Raw genomic sequence first — 21,276 nt, 5'->3', positions numbered from 1 at the left:
TGGTGTTGCAATGGTTTTATAACAATGAAACCCTGCATTTCAGATTTTGTCTGATCAATAAGCCAGTGCTGGCAAGTGTACCTGAAGTACCTCTATTCCAGGAAACATGTTCAAGTGAATTATTGTTGACTCTTGTGGAAGCTTTGTGTTTTAGTTTCCTTAATGCGTTTTTGATTTGTAAATCAAGGCTGAATCATTAGTGTTTGCTAGGGCTTTAGAAGGTTTTTGATGGGGATAGTGGAATCTAAGCAAAATTCATCAGTTAGTTTGGACTTTTCTAAGTTCAGATTTCTGGATGCATAAACAACTGTAAACACTTTATCAAGGGCCTCATAAGGCATTTCTTGTTATGGCATATCTTGTCTGTTTGCTTTCCACAAGGGTGTGGAGTTTATGAAATTTCAGCTCCATTTCTGAGGAGCAGGTTAATGTTACAATTTTCTGTGTCAGGCTGAGGAAGGGGAAAGAGGGAGAGAAAATGTCTTTATGACTTGCAGTTCTGAGACTGGTACTTCTAGTGCTTTTTGGTCTGAGTTTTGGAGGGAGGGGGGAATTGGTTCATTTTCCAACGTTTTCCAAGTACTGACATGTTCTCTTCTCCCCTCTTTCCTTTACTTCTCCGCTTGGCCAGAGAGTGGCTGAAGTTTCAGACCATTGGTGGTACTCCATGCTCATACTCCCTCCTTTGCTGAAAGACAGTGTGGCAGCTCCCTTTCTAGCTGCATATTATCCAGACTGCGTGGGCATGAGTCCATCCTGTACCAGCACTAATCGATTACCTGGTGAATCCAACATTGTGAAGTTAGAGCACTTAAAGAGCGTGCCTAATTTGACTGGTAAGGGCCGTCTGCAGGGCTCTGTTGCTTAAATAGGTGTGGTAAATTTTGTCTTGTAGCTGAGTTTCTAAGGCACACCATGCTCCTGACTCAGAAACACTGGTTCTTTTCTCAATACTAATACACACTCTGTGTGACTTCTGCATTATAATTTACTTGCCTGTAAACTAAATGTAATACATGTCTCATGGAATTTCCTTTAGGTGTAACCACAGACTGCAAAGGCTTTTTGATTTCCACCTCTCATTTGTTGATAGAAATGGAAAATTAATATTTGGGTACTTAAAAGTTGTTTGCATTCTAAGGAAATGAAGATTTATTAAAAATTATGATTTTGCTAGTTTTGATATTGTGGATCTTAGGGGCTTTGGAGAGAGGACTAGTCCCTAAGGCACTCAGATTCTTTTTAGTTTAACTCTTTGCTAATGACAGCTTTAATATTGATAGCCTGGGAGTGCAAATCTTCCACTGATCTGCAGAACAGGCCAGGTAGGAAAAACAGTAATTTGAGATTTCTGTGCTCATGCTCATTGATATACTTCAATTCTAGCTCTCAGAGAGTGCTTTGAGGAAAGTTTAGTTTCCATATCCTAGCAGGTTTTGTTCTCCTTAGGTGCTGACAAGAAATCTGCTTATCTATTCAATAGATAGCTGTCTGCTTAACAAACAGGAAGAAAACTAGCTGCATTGCACAGAGCTATTGCTACCAGTATTGCATACGGAAGATGATTACTTTTAGTTTCTAGCCACTCTGGGCAGTGTTGGGAGTTGAAGATGAAAGGGATTCAGAGGACTGCATGAGCCTGTACCGTGTGCAACAGCAGTGCTGGTCCTCAGATTTGAGTTTGGCTGTTGTCCCTTGTTAGACTTGCCAGGGTACCTGAGGGGACATACTGTTTTTCTTACAAAAGGTAAGCTCTGATAGGGCCAGGACACATCAGGTAGAAGGATAATAATTAGTACTGCACAGCCTAGAGGGTAGAAGGGGGAGAATAATATAAATGAAATGAAATCATTGTAAAGGTGGCTAGAGAGTCTAATACTTCATTGCTTGTTTATCTACGTGAGGTCAATGGGCCATCTTAGAGGGACATGGAAGAAACAACAGAGCATGACTAATTCTCCCTGTGTCTTTATTCAGTTGCAGGAATGAACAAATACTTCCAGCCCTTTTACCAGCCCAATGAATGTGGTAAAGCACTTTGTGTGAGGCCAGATGTCATGGAACTGGATGAGCTCTATGAGTTCCCAGAATATTCACGAGACCCTACCATGTATTTGGCTTTGAGAAACTTGATTTTGGCTCTGTGGTACACAAACTGCAAGGTAAGAGATGTTAATTGTTTTGTTCACAAATATTAGGGACTTTTTGGGGTGGGGAGCTTTTCTGGGGAAGGGGGCAAAGGAAGTGGACCGCACAAAAATTGCTACCATCCTTTTGCAAATCCACTCTGAGAATAATAATAAAAAAACTTTACATTTGTTTAATACCAGGGAGATTCTCTTGTAGTACAATGCAAAAGTTTTAAAATTATTAAAACTTTACTACATCTTCCCACCTATTAAAGTGATGTTTGAACATTTCTAATTAATGTTAGTGGGTGCTTTAGTTTTTTTTTTGTTGTTTGTTTTTCATGTGAATGTTGGATAGTGAATGATTGTTTCTGGTAGCTCTATGACATTGCCTTCAATAGAATTGCTTCTATTTGTACTTAATATACGTGAAAGCAAGAGCCTGCTGAAATTTCACACATGCAAGCTTGCAGATACAAATGTCTGTATTAATGTGTAAAGGTTTTGGATATTTGACCTATTTTTATTTCAATTTTGCAGAAGTACCACCTGTGAACATCACTAGCAGTTAGATTCATTTTTGTAATGAATTCATTTTAATTTGATGAATTTCAATAGCATTGCTGTAGTAATACAGCATCCCATGGAGTTTGCAGGAGTATTTTGTATACTAGTGTTTTTTTGCTGTGGTAATCTAGCTTTTTGTATATAGGAAAGCTAGAAGAGAGAAACTCTGTAAAGATGGATGGCAAAAAAAAAACTTTCAAAAGCCTAACTTTTAAAATGTTTTCAGAAACTTTTATGATTCATAATTAACCTTTAACATTTGACTTACTGTTAAATATATTGTACACATATGAAAATATTAGACTACCAACACTTTCCTGTTTTGTTTCCCTTCTGCAGGAGGCTCTTACTCCTCAAAAATGTATTCATCATATCATTGTTCGGGGGCTTGTGCGTATTCGCTGTGTACAGGAAATGGAGAGGATACTTTATTTTATGACAAGGAAAGGGCTAATTAATACAGGGATTTTATCGGTCAGTCCTGACCAGTATCTCCTTCCTAAAGAATACCATAATGTAAGTAGTTGTAATAATCCCTATGTTATTAGTGCTATAAAACAAAATGGCACATATCATTTTTTGGTTGTGGATTTTTTGCTCATCATCTGTCATTCAAACCTTGTCAGAATTGCATCTAAAAGCAGACATATTATGTGTTTTTCACACAGTTCTCATCTATCTTTAATGATTATTGAAACTTTAGACAATGGACTCTTGCTCGCAACATATTTGTTCCCTCTGAAATCTGTGGAAACCAATCCCTGTACTTCCCATAAGCTTTTCAGACAGACGAAACTGCATGAAAAAAAATGCAGTACGTTAGGGTCTTCTCATGGCTTAACACTGTAATACACTTGTGCTTCAATAGGTGAAGAAGCTCCTATTCCATACTGGTTTGCAAGAACAGTGATTAAAGGGTACATATTTATGACTAGCAATTTGTATGACCTCTCACAGGAAGTTATCAAATGAATATGTTCTGGTAATGGAAAATCTAGAAATAGTAAGTTGATTTATATATGGAAAGTGTATTTGTATGTGTGTTTAATTTATAAACTGTTTCTTAATGGTCAACTACATTTGTAACTGAAGTCATTACAAGGTAAGTGCTATGCTCTAGATTGTGTTACTTGTTTGATAACCTCTTTTAGATAGAATGAGTAGAGACATCTACTTTTAAAGCGCTTAAATGTAACTATTCTCAAAGCTACAGCTATCCTCTTCATTACTTTAGAGGACGAGAGAGACTAAGCTTTTGAAACTTGTGGATATTTTAACTTCAGCAAGAAAAATATGTGGAATGATCTTTTTTTTTCTTTTAGCACAAACTTTTAATTTAAATAAATAAATATTTATTTATTTATTATTAGAAATCTGTCATTATTGTTGGAGCTGGGGCAGCAGGATTAGCAGCAGCCCGACAACTGCACAACTTTGGAATTAAGGTAAGATACTTTAGAATGCATAATTAAAAAAAAAACCTGACTCCTACTTTGAAAGAGTTCTTCATCAAAATGAAGAAAAAAACAATCCTGTTATGAGTATCTGTGTGTACAGCATCCTAATTAATTTCTAAATTCTGGGGTTTTATCGAGTAAATCCACTGTTTAAATACAACTAAACACTGGCTTTAAGTTCAACAAAGCAAGCAATGAATATGTTATGTAGACTTCTGTTGGAGGTAGCAGAGACATGGATATTCACATCCAAATTACGGGACTCTAGACTAGGATGGCTATTTAAATAAGAGGAAATTATCTTTGCTTTCCACACTTTAAGAAACAGATTATATAATAAATAAATAAAAACAAGCATATCTAAAATTGAACACATTTCCCTTCCACTTCCTATTTGTCATTGCCAATTTGACCCCACAATGTTTACATTTTGACATAATTATAGCCACTGGAGTATTATGAAAATCTATGGGACTCCTTATACATGTAAATATTTGTGGGGCTGGTGATTAAGGAAATGCTTTTTTTCTTGTACATCATGTCCTGTTGGAAGCTCTTCTAAAGTAAAATATGTAAATATCAACTGGTAGAATATTTTTTATACGTTAAATTTACAGTTAATTTATTATACACTTTTTAATCATTGCTTTCTGCTGTTTTGGGAGATTGAACATCTTTCTCTAAAAAGATAATATGGTTACTCGTTTTTATTAAGTCAGACAAAAAGTCCATCCAGTCCAGTATCCTGTGTCTGACTACAGCCAGAAGTAGATGATGAAGGAGGTATGCAAGAATGGTGGACATGTATGAGAAAGGGGTATTTTTGGAATATCCCAGGAGTAAACTCCTCCAAAAGGTTCACTGACTTCCTCAGATGGAAGTTGCACTTGGATCATTGTGCTTAATAGCCTGTAGCATGCCTTAATCTCCAGTTTTGAGATTTCATAAATGATGTGTCTTTAGCTTTTTAAAAAATCAGGGTTGCTCTTTAAGTTATATTATTTGTGTAAGTCTCAAAGGGTAATCGCTAAAAGACAATTTAAATTCAGAAATGAAAGGGAGGAACTACATTCATAAACCAAAAATAAAACGTTAAGATTGTTAGCATTGATGGATTACTTGGTTTTTTTTTTCTTAATTTTTTCCCCTTCTCTCTGGAGTTGAAAATACATGTTTAGAATAATCAAATTTTACAATTAACTGAGCTGTGTTTGTGTCCTAGGTCATTGTCCTGGAAGCTAAAGACAGAATTGGTGGCCGAGTGTGGGATGATAAGACATTCAAAGGAGTCACGGTTGGAAGAGGTGCACAAATCGTCAATGGATGTGTCAACAACCCAATGGCACTAATGTGTGAGCAAGTGGGTTCCCTGCCGTGGTCATGCATTATTATTGGTGAAAAAGTTGTCATTAAAAGCCAGGCTTGGGTGGGTGGATAAGGGTGGGAGTCCTTATTTACGACATGATTAAAACCCAGTTGTAAGTAAACTTCATGTTGTTATCATATCTTTGGTAACAGCTGTGAACAGAGAAAGGCTGTAGAATGGTTTCAGGGACATTTTGTAAAGCAAAATAATGCAACTCCAACTTCAGAACCAGAAGAAACCATGTTTTTGCCCTTTTCTGGAGACAGTGATGTAACAGGTCCTTGGCAGCCTGAGGATTCTAGTATAGGCAGATCCTTGGAGTTGAAAATGGCTATACTGTGGGAGGCTATTGTTATGCTGTCTCAATACATAGTTTTATAATGGACTTGCCTTTTCTGGCCTCTATTTTTAGTTTAGCTCTACATAAATTACAGTTAAAATATAGCTACTACCATTGCAAAATGCAATGCATTAGACTTTTGGGCAGGAAGCTGAATTTCTCCAAGTGAAACTTGAGTAAGGAGTTTGCTCGGAGAGGTATGTAGTGTTAACTGTTTAGCGCTCTGTAGTGTCATGAAGAATAAAAATGTTGTTTTTTTTTTTTTAAATCATGTTTTAGTTATGAGGTGAGGAGCAATGACTTCTGAATACACATTGGGAGCCCATCCCTATGTGGTCATTGATGTCATCTTTCATTCAAAGTACAGCTGTATCTTGAGAAGAGATCTGCAGTGGTGAGCAGCAGCCTAGAGATATGTGAGGATATGAGAAAAACATTGGAGTATGCTCTAAGTAACAAGGCACTAGGAAGAAGTTAGTGCTACATTTTTGCTATTTTCTCCAGACTGACTCTGTAGAATATTTAAAAGCTTTTATTCTTATTTAGTTTTTTGTGCATTTCATATGAGTTGAACAAGCAGAGCAAGATACTAGGTTTAGTTCCAAATCATTTCTTTGCTTGCTTAAGGAAATTGGCAATAACTGACAATTTCTGAATTGCAGGGAACTGTTTGGGCATCAGTCATCAGAAAGTTGTACAAAATAACTGATATTATTGACAACTAGAAAATATGGGTAAGGTGTAAATGAAGATTATATTGATTCGTCACATTTGATTACCAGACCCAATATCTATGTACTAGTCCCTGGCTCGATAGGAAAGTTGGAGATGAGGTTTCAGGAAATCCTCAATATAGGAAAGGATAGAAGAGTGGAGAAAACAGAATTTGTGGAGAACTGAGAGATAGAAGGGAAAGGGACTTTGGTACTCCAGTTTTTAAGAGGATGAAAATCAGTCAATTTGACATTATTTAAAGTCTTGGATATTTTTAAGTGATGTTGCTTAAGTCTGAGGGATTCACCTGACTTTAAATAACTGAAAAACTTCTAGTTTTTCCATGCTTAAAAAGGAATCAAATATCTTTCTCTTAAGCTTGGCATTAAAATGCACAAATTAGGGGAGAGATGTGACTTGATCCAGGAAGGCGGAAGGATAACAGATCCCACTATTGATAAACGCATGGACTTTCATTTCAATGCCATCCTGGACGTTGTCTCTGAGTGGAGAAAAGATAAAACCCAACATCATGACGTCCCTCTTGGTGGTAAGCAAGATATATTTTTAACAGTGAACAGGTAGCTGTGTTCATAATCATTGGAATTGAGTTTTATGTTAACTTGCCTTTTACCTCATATGATTTCAGCAGTGTATGGTGCTACATGTGGCTTAAATCCAACAGTGAAAACCTGGCTGTATTAATGACAAAGGGAGCTTGGTCGTCATATACACCTGGACCAAAATGTCACATGTAACTTTTAAGGAAGTCTAATTTGAAGGCTTTTATGAAAATGTCTTACTTCTGATGTAGTATCTTGTTTTCATAATTCAGCTTTTTTCAGTATAAACAGTGACAATAGCAGATCAAAAGACTTGCTTCTAAATCGATGAAGCATGCCACAGCTGGCCATAACTCTATTCTTTTTGATTAATCTGTCTAAGCTTGATCAAAGCCTTCTGCTGGCAAAAGTGGTCTCCTCCATCACACTTAAAGCATGCCAGTATATTCTACAGGAAAATATAATCTTGCTCAGAAATGATTACCTCCCAAATCTTTTTCAGCACAGGTATTAAGAAGACTAAGTTAGTAAATCCTTAAGTTCATCAGTGAACTTTGGATCTAATTTCTCAGCTCTTTCAGTTTTGTAAAAATTAAACAGGATTTATTTATAATGATTCTCTGTTATTTTGAGAAGGATGTCTTCACTGAAATATCATCAACTGTATATATTGATGGAAGGTAAACAATTATTTTATCTCCTGCCTCATAGTTGGCTATCCCAACCATGCTGTTGTCCTCTTTTTTTTTTTTTTATAAATCATTTTTTACCATTTTTTTCCTGAAGGTACGTGTTTCCTTTCTGAAGAAAAGGATTTTACTAAGGAAACCTATGTTTAAACAAGGAAGTTGAGTTTTATCACCAGAGAAATCTTGTAGTTTTTCTATGAGAAGAAAAAGATCTTAGTGCTTAGATATTGGTAATAAGCTTGAAAATCTTATGATCCACAGAAGAGCATTGTGATGGGATAGGAATTGTGATGAATCTCACTACATTCTTATTTTAAACATGTTCTTGTACAGAGAAAATACAAGAGATCTATAAAGCCTTTATTCAGGAGTCTGGTATCCAGTTCAGTGAGCTGGAAGAAAAAGTACTACAGTTCCATCTCAGTAATTTGGAGTATGCCTGTGGCACCAATCTCTCTCAGGTGAGTTTTATGACACCTATGCTGTGAAATAGTGGAGCTTCATAGAAAATAGGGTTGGAAGTGACCTTGAGAAGTCATATGATCTATCCCATGGCACCAAGGGAAAATAAGTGATCTCTAAACTGTTCCTGTATCCCTGACCTTTTCTTCAAAAACAACCAGTGACATGGATTCCAACACCTCCTTAGGCAACCTAGTGGGATTTCTTGACATGTTTCCACTGAGATCCTTTTTTAACTAAAAAGTTGAGAGTAGCTGGTGCAGTGGAAAAGGGCATTCTGCAGATTCTGGGCGGTAGGATTCACAGGAGAATTGATCTTCCTCAGATATTGTGTGTGACTTCTGCTTCTCAGTCCTGTGTTTAAAAACTGAGGTATTTCTCTACCTTGCTAGGTATCTTGAGAATAAATGCATTTAACTTCTGAAGTGTTCCAACAGCATGACGGTGGGCCCCAGTTCACTACTTCTAGGTATTCTGTTGACTATGTAATACTTGGCTTTCCTCATGACTTCACTTTTAATTTTGATTCCAGGCAGGTTCAGGAAATAACAAAGTTTGTTGTTTGCAGTGTGTTATTCACTCAATCCTGTTCCTTGGGTTAAAGATGCCTAGGGACAAATATATTGCAGTAGTGAAATGATTGATATGTGCAGATGCACAAATATGATCTGAACTGAGAAGCATATAAGAACGTAACAAAAATCTGTAGACAGGGCTGTATCAGCTCAGTCAATGTGAAATATTCTGATCTGTTAAGCTTTTGCACCTCATGAATACCCAAGGGGTAATAAGAAGGATTTTAAAATCTATCTTTACCTTCAACTTAAAAATTAAAACTATAGGGTAAATGCATCTGCAGTGATAGAAAGTAGCATTTGAATAGCAGTCTGAGATCTTTTGACTGCCAAGATGTGATTGCTTTGTGCAAATACCACTGTTGTACTAACTGAGTTTTGTGGTGGGCTGGGGGATGTAGGTCAATCAAACGTGTCCTGGAAGAACCTACAAAATGCCAGAAAAAATTGATCAATTTTTGTATCACCTCTTTGCCTTCATTTTGGGAAATAAAATATTTCAGTTTTTATTTGATATCTTAAGGCTGTAAAATCTGATTTCTTTGCTACAGATAGAAAATGGAAATAAATATACTGCAAAACCACCTGTTTCCCCACCCCCTCCTATTTGCCTTATTTTTTGTTCCAAGCAGAACTATAAATTATCTGCTGGTGACGAACTTATATTGTGACATTTCTTAATCCAGCAATTTACATGGTGTATAATGTAGGCCATTAGGTAAATAAGCCATTTATTTTGTTGGTGTTGCCATATCTTCTGGTGATATTTTTTTTCCAGTTGTGAGGGCAAATAGGGTGGCTTCTTTTAAATTGTGGGACTTTTGCGAAGTGCCCAAGTTACCTCAGCAGTAGAGACAGCTCGTTATGTTCTGTCCGCAGGTATCTGCACGTTCATGGGACCACAATGAATTTTTTGCTCAGTTTGCTGGAGATCATACTCTTCTAACTGTGGGATATTCTACTGTGCTTGATACGTTGGCGGAAGGGCTGGACATCCGGCTGAATTTTCCAGTAAGTAAGTCTGGAAAATGTTGATGTAGCACCTGACTTGGTTTTCCTTGAAGCATCAAATCATATCCTTTGTATTATTATTATTATTTTTAACCTGGAAAATAGGGTCCTGTGAATATTCCAACTTGTCTTTAGGAAAAGAGAAAGACAATGTCAGTATTTTTTGTTTTAAATCTGACTGATCAGAAAACAAAGAATTGTCATTGCCATTATCATTGAGTGATACTATTTGTATTAAATCTGATACTGAAAACAAGGCTGTATTTCTGCATCCTAGGAATACAGTCTAAAGTTGGATTGGTATTTGTATTTGATGAACACTGTTCATGGGTAAATACTATTAAAAAAACTATTCTGTAACTAAATTAAATTTTAAAGAATTCCATTATTTTCCTTCTTTTTTGTTGGCAGTTTGTTATCTCTAGTAATGAATATTATACTATTCCTGGAAATCCTGCTTGAGGACTTTGAGAACCAATACATTACATTATGATGAGCTGATACGTTAGAATCATGATTTTTTTTTAACAGCTTCCATAAAGGCTTATTTTCTTCTTTTTTTCCTTTTCTTTTAATATTTCTCTGAAAATTTGTACTCTTCAATATCTAGTTTGCAGACTGGTACTAAATTACATACAGATTTTGTTTTATAATCTTTTTGCATTTACCTTTCAATAGGTACACAGTATAGATTATTCTGGTGAAGAAGTACAGGTTACTACTGCAGAAGGAACAGTGTGGACAGCCCAAAAGGTACCCATGATGCTTCAAATATGTGGATTTTTACATGGAACACAAGAACAATATTGATCATATTATATGTCCTTTATTTTTCCCCTCTTATAAGACCAGTCCAATTTTCTCCCCCCCTAAAATGAAAAATCATATATTCTAATGGTCCATATTTGGATGACCTAGTGACTACTTTTTACAGAATATGTGAATTTTAATTACTTGTTGACTTTAAGAACTCAGTAGCTTCTCCAGGCATCCAGAAAGGGGAGGAGGAGGAGGGGAGCAGCAAATGGATTTCTATCTGGTCCCTGAAGTGACAGTTACAGTTTTTGGTTACATCCCCTACTCAGCTTTACCTTGTATGACATGTGAATTTGTGCCGTTAAATTGTTCCCTTTGGAATGTTGGACTTGACACCTCATTTTTCTTCGTTTACCTTATTTCCTGATTTCCCTGCTGCTTAAATTAGCTTTTAGACTATTTTTTAAATGATGCGTAAGCTTGATCAAGATTGGATTGATATCAGCAATGTTATTAAACAGATTTTAGAGGAAGGGGTTTGAGCAGAGGGGAAAAAAAAAAAAAAGCAATGGCTATCTTTTCTCGCTTCAAAGATCGATTTGTTAAATTTTAGTCACTGACTATCAAATTAAAGGAGATCTTAAAATTAGTAGCATGTTTAGCCACTCTGTTGGAAACAATTCAACAGATTACAGCTTAGAAACCAGTGACCCGAGACCCTTGTTCTCACTTAAATGTAATTAATATATGTACTTTTCATTAATATGCAGTAAAATCAGACACTAATCTTGAGTTGCCTTGTGAGCACTAGGCTGTCATCCTACAAGAATAATCCAAGATATTTAAGAGGATGCTATTAGGCTTAATTGTTGTGTTTAGCTTTTGCTACTGTTGTGACTGTAATTATTTTTCTTCAGGTATTAGTCACTGTACCGCTGGCCCTTCTTCAGAAAAATGCCATTCAGTTTAATCCTCCACTGTCAGAAAAAAAAATTAAAGCCATTAATAGTTTGGGAGCAGGAGTCATTGAGAAGGTATGTAATTTAAAATTACGTTTCAGTTTCTCTGAAAAGAAACATTAGCTATTTTGGCCCTTTGGCTTTTGCTGCATATTTTTCATGATTTATGTATTTGGTATAACTTGTATTCTCTAGCCAAAGTCTTCTGTGATGTGCCTGGTACGTGCAATTTAGGGCTGTGGGGCAGAGAAATAAAGAGCGTGGGAGGAGACATCATGCTCAGATGCTACTTTTTTCTGTTGTTATTAAAAAGTCCAGAAGAACAAAATGATATCTAGGGATAACGTATTTTTCTTTTGCTTAGAATTCCCAACTTAAATGTTACTTTTAAAGAAAATTGTTTGCAGAATATCACTTCATGACTTCAGCTTTTTGTATCTAACTTTGAATAAGCATTTATAATGGTTTTAAATTTTTCCAAAAGTCTCAGAATATATTTATTCAAGCTCCTTTAGACCTGATAAATTAACCATTTTCACAAGAATACTGGAAATCATGAATTTGGCCAAAGTCAAATGTATTTTTCCAGTGCAAAAAGATAGTGCTTCCTGAGAAGATCCCTAATGAGTTGTGTACTTGGAACGAAATAGCAAGAGAAGTAATGATAGAAGCAGTACTGTTCCAGTGTGGAAGTTTAAGGGCAATATTCAGTGATTTTTTTATTTTTTTTCCCTCCTACCCTGCACTCATGTGTGGGATTTCTGAATTTGATTCTGTCTGTGCCTTTTCAACTTGTGAGACTTCAGCAGTTTCCTTTCCCTCCTTGTCCCCCTACTAAACAGGCCCAAATATTCTCTGTTGAGACCTTCTGGTAGAATTGGATGTCTGTATTTGAGGGGAAAAGGGAAGAAGAACTGGAAGAAGAACAGGTACCATATGCAGTTGAGAGTGTTGAGGTATGAAAATCTTTGATCCTCTTTCTCTCTCTTTCTCCAGATTGCCTTGCAATTTCCTTACAGATTTTGGGACAGCAAAATTCAAGGAGCTGATTTTTTTGGTCATGTTCCACCCAATTCCAGCCAGCGTGGGCTCTTCAGTGTTTTCTATGACATGGATCCAGAGGTACTACATGCTATGTGTATTTTTTGTTGGCTTTTCAGAAATTCAGTTTGATTTTTTTTTTTTCTGCTGCTGTTAAAGAGAAGTGGAAGCAATGTATTCTTCATCAAGAAAAAGCTGCTTGATACCTCTTTATAATAAATGGGAATGTTTTTCCAGGTTTGGATTAAAAAAAAAAAGTTTACAAAGGAAAAAAAAAAAAAAAAAAAAAAGGAGGGGGAGAGAGAAGCAGAAGTCTCAAAGCTATTCTGAAAACAAGTCTGTAATACCTGATTACATCTGTACTAGTACAGGAAAAAGACCATCAGTCTCTACTAGTCACTTCCAGTTCAAGCATTTTGTTTCCTTATTTAAATCAGTTAGAATTTTTGTAAAAAGAAAAGAAAATGCTGGCTTATTAATGGTTAATGTTTGATACTTGCTTGCCCTGGCCAGGATAATTATGCAAGATGCAAAGTGGGAGAAGAAAGGACAGAGACTCCGTTTTGAATGAAACTGAGGTCTGAATTCAATTCCAAATTCATGGATTTCAAAGCTGATTCAAACCAGTGTATTGATAGCATGTTTTGCTTCCCCTCCTGTGCCTACAAGACACATTAAACATTTAAATCTTACCTTTTCATACAACTACTGCAGCTTATTACTTGACAGCAGTTAAAAGGCCTGTTTGTAACTTTATGGCTTATCCCCAAAAGAAACAATCTATGAATATTGTCATCTGTTATTACAGTATCTGCACCTGCTTATGACTTTCCTTAAAGAAAGAAGCTTCCTCTTCAATAGTGGTGAGCTCATTCTGCATGAAGTTCAGTATGCTGGTGCTTTCCAAACACACCAGATGATAAAATTAATTTGCTGATAATTAACAAATTTAGTAACAGAAGTAGATTTGCCTCTTAAATAAGAGAGGGAGAATTCTTTAAAGGAGATGAGAACCTCTGTGCTATTCTGTAGTCACCACTTCATCTTTGAAACTTCTGAGTGGTAGCAGAGACTTCACCTCTTGGTCCAAAATCTGTTGCTAAGAACTTATGTTTTGGATTAGGACGATACTAGCTAACTAGTTGTTAAATGTGTTCTCTTTGTTACCATTTTTTTGAAGTTGGAGAGGAATTGGAGTTTTGACACAGAACTGGAGCTTGAGAGGTCTGTCACAACAAATAAAACTAAATGCCAAGTCTTTTGGCATGGCCTTTAAATAGGAAAATATTATTTTTTTTAGATAGTTAAACAGGTTGTAAAAGGGTTGACTTTCATGTGATATAGGTCTGTCTTGAACTAGGTATCAGAGGACATTTGCAATTTGAGCACAAAAATGTAGAATATGAACTTTCTATTCTAAGGTATCATAACTAATTTCCTCCAGAGCACAAGTTATTTCCCATCTGAAAAATATTTTCAGAAAATAGTAATCAAAAGTGACTTTTCAAGAAATTCATTCTTTTCTTTCTTTTTTTTTCTTTTTCTTTTCTTTTTTTTAAGTGCTCTGATACGTTAATGTCTTGTTTCTAGGGCAAACAAAGCATTTTAATGTCAGTGGTCACTGGAGAGGCTGTGACAACCATTAGGAATTTAGATGATAAACAAGTACTGCAACAGTGTATGACTGTACTTCGAGAGCTGTTTAAGGAGCAGGTAAGAGAAGAGTTAATTTGCCAACAGACTTAAGTGGAGACCTATAAGTTGCATGAGCTTTCTATTATATTGCTATTATATTGCTTCAGGATATATAGGAAAATCCTTGAAATACTAGACTATTTTTCTTTGTGTGTGTGTTTGAGGGGATATGCTTCCTTTGAAATACAATAAAAGCAACATATCTGGTTTCTTCTTGTGTGGAAAAATGTGGCTTGAGAGCTATCCTAGGTCTGAGCTGAAGGAAAAAAAGGTATTGAATGGAAAAGCAGAAACAGATTTTTCTTTAAAGCCCTTTTAGAAGGGGCAATTAATTTAAATCAGAACTTTAGGCAAGTAATACAAATATACTTACTACATAATTGTTTATACATACATACGTGTGTGTGTGTGTGTGTGCATATATATATATATATAAAAAATCATCTCTGCTTCTACTCCATTATGAAGGCCTTAAGCTAGATGCATTTCATTTTTTTCCTCCAATGTAAAAAGCAACTAAAAATCCTCCCCCAAAACAAAACCAAAACTCACTCCTGTATTGGGAAGCTGCCTTGGGGTGGAGGTATGGGCAAGATGATCTGTCAAGGCTTTTACATCCTTGACTATAAAAGAATATTGGGAAAAAAAATCCCTTCACTCCCTCTCCTAACTCCCTTATCCCCCAGCTCACCATCAGCATAACAATTAATATGAAGATTAGTTAAATCTAACAGATTAATTTAGCAGAAGACTATCACTTAACAATGTTATCTGCACTCTACTTTATGGACTGGAATACCTTACAGTTAGAATTACTTATTGCAGTTGGGTCCCAAGGAATACTTGACCTTAATGCTCATAGCTGATCTCTTGAGTTTTAATGATAGTTAGGATGTTAAGGGTGAATAACTCACTAAAATTTTAGCATCTGAAAGTGTGAATTTTCTTAGAAAACATGCTTAAGTTAATAGCTCTACAGCTACCAGAATCAGGTACAAGGTAAGTCCTCGTACCTGCTATTTTGATCTCTTGAGAACGTATGGGTAAGCAAACAGATCTGGTTTTAGTGGTTTCAGTCAACTGTCCATACTGCAGCAGGATTTTCAAAGACAAGGTAGCTTTCAGAAGTATTCCAGAACTTATTCCCTGGATGTCCATGTAACTTGCCATATGTAGCTGTTTGCCTAGCTGTTGTTTTGCTTGCTTGAGCATTAGTTTCTTGGGTACTACTTGAATGGAAAAATCTGTCCATTTGTTGATAAGAGACATTTGTTGTGTAAGAGACAGTCGAGGTGCTGTTATCTACATGTCACAAACCCTCCAAGAGGGGGAGACAGCTGTAGCTGACTAAACTTTCATACAGTTGTTATCTAGGCTCTTTCTGGTAGAATTGGGTGGTATTTGTATGCTGAAACATAACAAAGAATAAAAAAATTTGCTGTCTTGTCTTAGGAAGAATGCAGAAAAAGTCAATGGCTATAACTCTAAGACTAATTTTCAAACCAGCTGATCTTAGACAAGTAATATTATTTTTCCATCAGAATATGATCATCTGTAAAACGTATACCACATTCTGAGATATAGCAAGCTAGAATTTACAAGGCATCATGACAAACATGTACACACACAAACATGTTTAATAATGTTGATGTTGGTATTTTCTTTGGGAAACTGATTCCTCTTATCTATTTGGAAGAGTATGCATGTATTTTGGGAGAATTTTTTTTTCCTCATGCTTAGTTCTAGGAATATTACAACATCCAGATTTGTTGCATTCAGAACAGTGTAACTCCTGTTTCAGATATCAGGCAATTCTAGCAAGCAAAATTATTTTTGGTGGTTAGTAGCATGATAAATAAAATGGGATTAAATTCCAAAATTAAATTCCGATCTGTACTGTAATAATACTGCATGCTCTCAAAAGATTACAAGAAGCTGCTTATAACAAAATACTATGTAAATATAACCTGTTCTTTGTATTGCATAACTTTTATTTTGATTATGCAGGAGGTTCCTGACCCAGTAAAGTTTTTTGTTACTCGATGGAGCAAAGACCCTTGGCTCCAGATGGCATATAGTTTTGTAAAAACAGGAGGCAGTGGTGAGGCTTATGATGTTATAGCTGAAGACATACAAGGCACAATTTTTTTTGCTGGTGAGGTAAGTACCTTACTTATTGTTTATTAAGGTTATTGGGAAGCTGTCTTATGAAAAATTCTCTTTTTGTAACCAACATTATTATTTTAGAGGTAACATGTAAGGATTATTATATAATAAGTTTTATGTGATAATATTTCTCATTTTTGACATAGACAACTTTAGACATATTAGTGTTGGGCATGGAAAGCCTACCAACTATGTCAAGTCACAAGCAGCTAATATAACCACTCAGTGTGGAATATGACAAGACCACTCAATCCACTTATATTTTTGGTCAAACTAGTTTCCTGCTACTTCATTTGTGGATAACATATAGCTATAACAAATGCATCCTGGCTGATGTGACCTGTGCATTCTATATTGAAACAGTACTTACATGCCTCAGTAAAGTGCAGATAGCAAAACAGTCAACTCATTTGGCTAGTTGACTTGCTTGCAAATTTTGAAATTGCCAAAAATCAAATATCTCTTCTCTTAAATTCAACAATGTTTGCTTAAGTTTATTTCTAGTAAGGAACTTTTATTCCTTTATTTGTTTGTATATGCTTTATTTGTTGGTATATGCTTTAGGAAAATATAAGTGAACATCTAAACTAAAACTCTACCTGTTCTGTTTCAGAAACAATTGAAAACTTTTTTTTTTTGTTGTTGTTGTTTTTTTTCCCCCCAAATACAGGCCACAAATAGACATTTTCCTCAGACCGTTACAGGAGCTTACTTGAGTGGGGTTCGAGAAGCAAGCAAAATAGCAGCATTTTAAGTATAGAAATTTTGTGTTTATAGATATATTTTTAATTGTTTTCTGTGGGCAAAACTATCTTCCAAGTTTCCTATTTGTTCCTTTTTCCTAAGTGGTACTTAAGCAGTAGATGGTACCTGAAGATAAAATCTTCATCTTCCTTTTCCTGTTTTTGTTTGGTTTGGTTTTTCCCTTTTAAGACTTTTTTTTTTTTTTTTTTTTTTTTTTTTTTTTTGGCCGCTGTTACTGGTGAGAGTGACATTGGAGTCCTTGTATGCAGCTTTACTAATGCAACTTTTGTTGTGAGTCCTTTTCTGTATGGCTTAAGTCGTACTATTATAGACCTTCATTTCAGAAGGTCAGATTAAAACAATATTAATTTAATATACAGCATCAAAAAAATGCTGGCAGTTAGTAACAATGATGGGGCTTTTCCACTAACTGTGCTTCTCAGGTTGATTATGTTGACAGAAGTTCAAACTTGTTCCCAAAAGCCTGAATAACGTAGCCAGATTCTAGAATTACTGTAAGAAGGAACACAACTATCATTCTTTCTACTTGTAATCAGTAACTTCTTCTATAGTATTTCTTATGCTTATTCTCCACAAGTTGGGCTTTGGAATATCAATTTTTTTTCCTTTCAATCAGACTGCTGGAACAGTTTACAGTGCAATCGTAGAAAGGTTTTTGGAGCTAATAAAAATTTGAAAGGAAAATTTGAACTTTTACATCAGTAAAAACTTCGCTGAAATACTCTCTGGCTACTTATTCAGAGATTTCCTTGTTACAATAATAGGGCAAGTTTAGATTTGCATAAATGCTTTTGATCATGTAGGACAGCTTAAAAATATTGTTTCTATGATTTTATTTGAAAGTGAGCTTCCAGATTAGTTTGGGCTGAGTAGATGAACTATCTACTGATACAATTATGAGGGCACAGTGGGGGATGAAGAACTCAAGTTCTTAATGGCTCATTCAGCTTTCATATTTAAGAAATAAGTTAAGATGAATGAGGAAAAATATTAACACTTTTATGAAGGGCTGAAACAAGGTAGTTTGCACTTTGAAGTTTTTTAAAAAGTATTATTAAAAATGACTTGAGGGAGTAATTCAGTAAGGGCTAAGCATCTCTCTAATAACCTTTCCATGGGACAGAGGAAGTACGTATCTTTCAATAGAAACAAGACAGTGGAAATAAGACAGAATATTGGTTGTAATAGTGTTCCGTTAAAAAACGTTATTAATGGAAAAAAATTAAAATCAACTTTTACCTCTGTTTCCCCATACCTTCTGTATAACTTTACTGCACAGCCCTCACGTTTCCTGGAAGGATAGTAAGCACTTACTCTTTCTCCCCTCATTCTTGTGCATTGGCTCTTTCCTTTTTTAAACCTGTTCGTGTAATGACGACACAGCAAGCTTCTTCGAATTACAGTGCTTCTCTCCATGAAGCTGTATCTTTGGGGAAAAGAAAACAAGCAACCTTAAGAAATCCTACTGAATAAAAGCATTTCTTCTACTTTTTAAAAAATACCTAATAATTTGTTTTAGAGTAGCTATGATATTTGTTAAATATCTTTATTTAATCTCTAATTTACAAGGTGAAGATGTTTATATAACTAGATGTTTTTCAGATATATATTCTGTTCTGCTTCTTAAAGCTGCATTATATGGGTTAATTGGAAAAGTGTAACTGTTCATAATTTTTCTCTATGTAAATGTTAATATGTACAGTTTTAAAACATTTTCAAGTGTTAAAGTGTAATTTAAAGTTATAAGAAACAAGACAAAATCCTCTGATGATAAAAGATAATCAAACTCCAGCTTTTGTTTATGGTAATCATTTGCACTTTGTTAATTTCACATATTACAGGCAAATTTATAACACAGCTAGAAAGGATTACAGGAGCTACATGTTTGAGTTCCGTGTTTCTTACCGGCTTTACCATAGATGACAAAATTAACAGGAGTGCAGCTTGTGAAGATGGTCAAAAGCTTAGTTATACAAGCCCAAAACGTTCTGTTTAATGGCTGCTTCAGCTGACGTCGGTCAGAACTTTAGGCAGTTTCATAACATAGAGACACAATAAATTTTAAGTAACAGCTGTTTGGCAAGTCAAGCTCAGCTTCCATTTCAGCTGTCCATCAATGTTTGTATGCACATGCTTAATTTTAGGCATATGCTTCCGTGCTGTTAATTTGTACTTTGGGATTTATATTCTACCATCTACAACTTTGCAACTTACCAGGTAGATAAATGCTGTACTCTAAAGAACAGAGATGAATATGAACAAATATTCTGTCATATTTGGCTTTATCTGCTGCATACTTCTTATAGCACTAAAAAAGAATAATAAATGATAAATTTACCAATGGTCAAGTCTATTAAATATTTGTATATTATTTTGGTGCTAAGGCACTTAAACTGTATTGTGCTGCACTTAAGTTTGGGGAGTAAATAAAACATGTTCCATTTTAATTTACATACATATAAAATGTATAAGAACATCAGGCTGGTTCTGAGACTTCATTCTTAATTAATGTTCCCAAATTTTTAAATACCTATGTCAAATTTTTTCAAGCATGTATGTGTTTTTACTTTTGTGTATAATTTATTCCCTCAAAATAAAGAACTGGGGAATGTTTTATGAGAGTAAATTTGTTTAAATGTTATTAAAAATATTTGAATGCAGAGCATGATCTGTTACACTTCAACTATTCTGTGTGACTATGCTGCGGCAGCAGAATAAAACTGGAAAGTATCCATGGGATGCTCATGGTAGTATTATTATTATTCCTATTGAAGTTTAACTAGTGGCTAAGCCTACACCTTTGTTAAATCTGATACTGACCCAAGATGCCATGTTAAAATACCTATATTAAGACACTTCCTTAGCAGTGCTGTTATAAAACTGTCTCTGAGCTGCAGGTATCAACTTTGCTATTTTTTGGCCAATACCATAATACAGATTCAACTCTCTTCTGTCTCAAACATTTACAAAGCATTTATAAGATCACATCAGATTATATTCCTTAAATTTCTGAGTGGTAAGGTAAAATGCAAACTCCCTGGAAGCACTGCTCACAATCTTAAAGTAGCTGGATAATCATAAAGGAACAGTTAATGCTTTTCACAGAGTAACTACAGCAGGAACACATTTTAAGGTCATGGTCCTGAACATGGTTCCTACTAGCTCTGACCACAGTGAGCAAATTCTCTTGGAAAGGCAAGGCAAGTGTGGGGACATTGCCCTAACACAACCTAACACAAGAAGGATAGATTTTACAAAGTTTTGCTTTTTTAGATAAGGCTTTTTTTTTTTTTTTTTTTTTTTTTGACCAGGTGGCTTTGACTAATTTATGAAAAGATCTTTACGCTCACTGAATCTGTTTCGGCCTAACACAAGCCTCTGAAATTCATCAGGCAGTACCTGTGTGAGCCTAATACTCTTACCCTACTATCCTGCACCCATTGAAAGTTTCAAAGCAATTCATAAATTACACTTTTATTGGTAAGTAAGTTGTTCAAATAGTGAATTTATCAGTATTAAATGCGCATCTCTGCCCTGTGCTCTCCCATTAGGCAGCTGCAGGCAGCAGTAGGAGCTCCTTGTTGCCATCTCCTCCTAGGGCTGAAGAAATCCCATGTTCTCAGCCTCCACCCTTGACCATCTTGGTGGCCTCTCCACTGGACTTGCACCCACGTCTTGCACCTGGTTTGCACTGGGGAGCCCAAAGCTGGACACAGCACTGCCCATGCAGTCTCACCAGTGCTGAAAAGGGCAGAAATAATCACTTCCCTCAACCTGCTTACTATACACTTGCTAAAACACCCTAGAGCACTGTTGGCACTCCTTACTACAAAGGAATGCCACTGACATAGGTTCAACTTGCTATGCATGAGAATCCCCCTCTACCCAGGTCCTCTTCTGCAAAGCTGCTTTGAAACCAGTCTGTCCCCACCTGCACTGCTACATAGAGCTATTCCAGCCCAGATGGAGGATGCAGCATTTGCTTTTGCTGAATTTTATAAGGCTCCTGTCAACCCATTTC

The 21,276-nt window shown here is 35.7% G+C and overlaps 1 protein-coding gene across 2 annotated transcripts in view; it reads left to right on the top strand.

Moving 5' to 3' along the window:
• Positions 1-20,621, top strand: part of KDM1B (lysine demethylase 1B) — a 29,781-nt gene extending 9,160 nt beyond the window's left edge. Inside the window, exons 9-22 of one of the 2 annotated variants that reach the window (XM_062569916.1) lie at positions 632-836; positions 1,978-2,162; positions 3,036-3,212; positions 4,067-4,141; positions 5,376-5,513; positions 6,952-7,123; positions 8,159-8,286; positions 9,742-9,873; positions 10,552-10,626; positions 11,547-11,663; positions 12,585-12,710; positions 14,220-14,342; positions 16,332-16,484; positions 20,567-20,621. In XM_062569916.1, the coding sequence (XP_062425900.1) occupies positions 632-836; positions 1,978-2,162; positions 3,036-3,212; positions 4,067-4,141; positions 5,376-5,513; positions 6,952-7,123; positions 8,159-8,286; positions 9,742-9,873; positions 10,552-10,626; positions 11,547-11,663; positions 12,585-12,710; positions 14,220-14,342; positions 16,332-16,484; positions 20,567-20,587 (1,827 nt within the window). In that variant the 3' untranslated portion in view covers positions 20,588-20,621. Of the gene's footprint in view, positions 1-631; positions 837-1,977; positions 2,163-3,035; positions 3,213-4,066; positions 4,142-5,375; positions 5,514-6,951; positions 7,124-8,158; positions 8,287-9,741; positions 9,874-10,551; positions 10,627-11,546; positions 11,664-12,584; positions 12,711-14,219; positions 14,343-16,331; positions 16,485-17,160; positions 19,995-20,566 lie in introns of those variants that run through there. The other variant, XM_062569915.1, reaches the window with a different exon arrangement.
• Positions 20,622-21,276: the final 655 nt, after the last annotated feature.

Source organism: Rhea pennata, chromosome 2 (assembly GCF_028389875.1).
Source record: "Rhea pennata isolate bPtePen1 chromosome 2, bPtePen1.pri, whole genome shotgun sequence".
In the NCBI taxonomy this organism is placed as follows: Eukaryota; Metazoa; Chordata; class Aves; order Rheiformes; family Rheidae; genus Rhea; species Rhea pennata.
The sequence above is the reverse complement of the archived record's forward strand: the minus strand, read 5'-3'. Positions and strand labels throughout refer to the sequence as shown.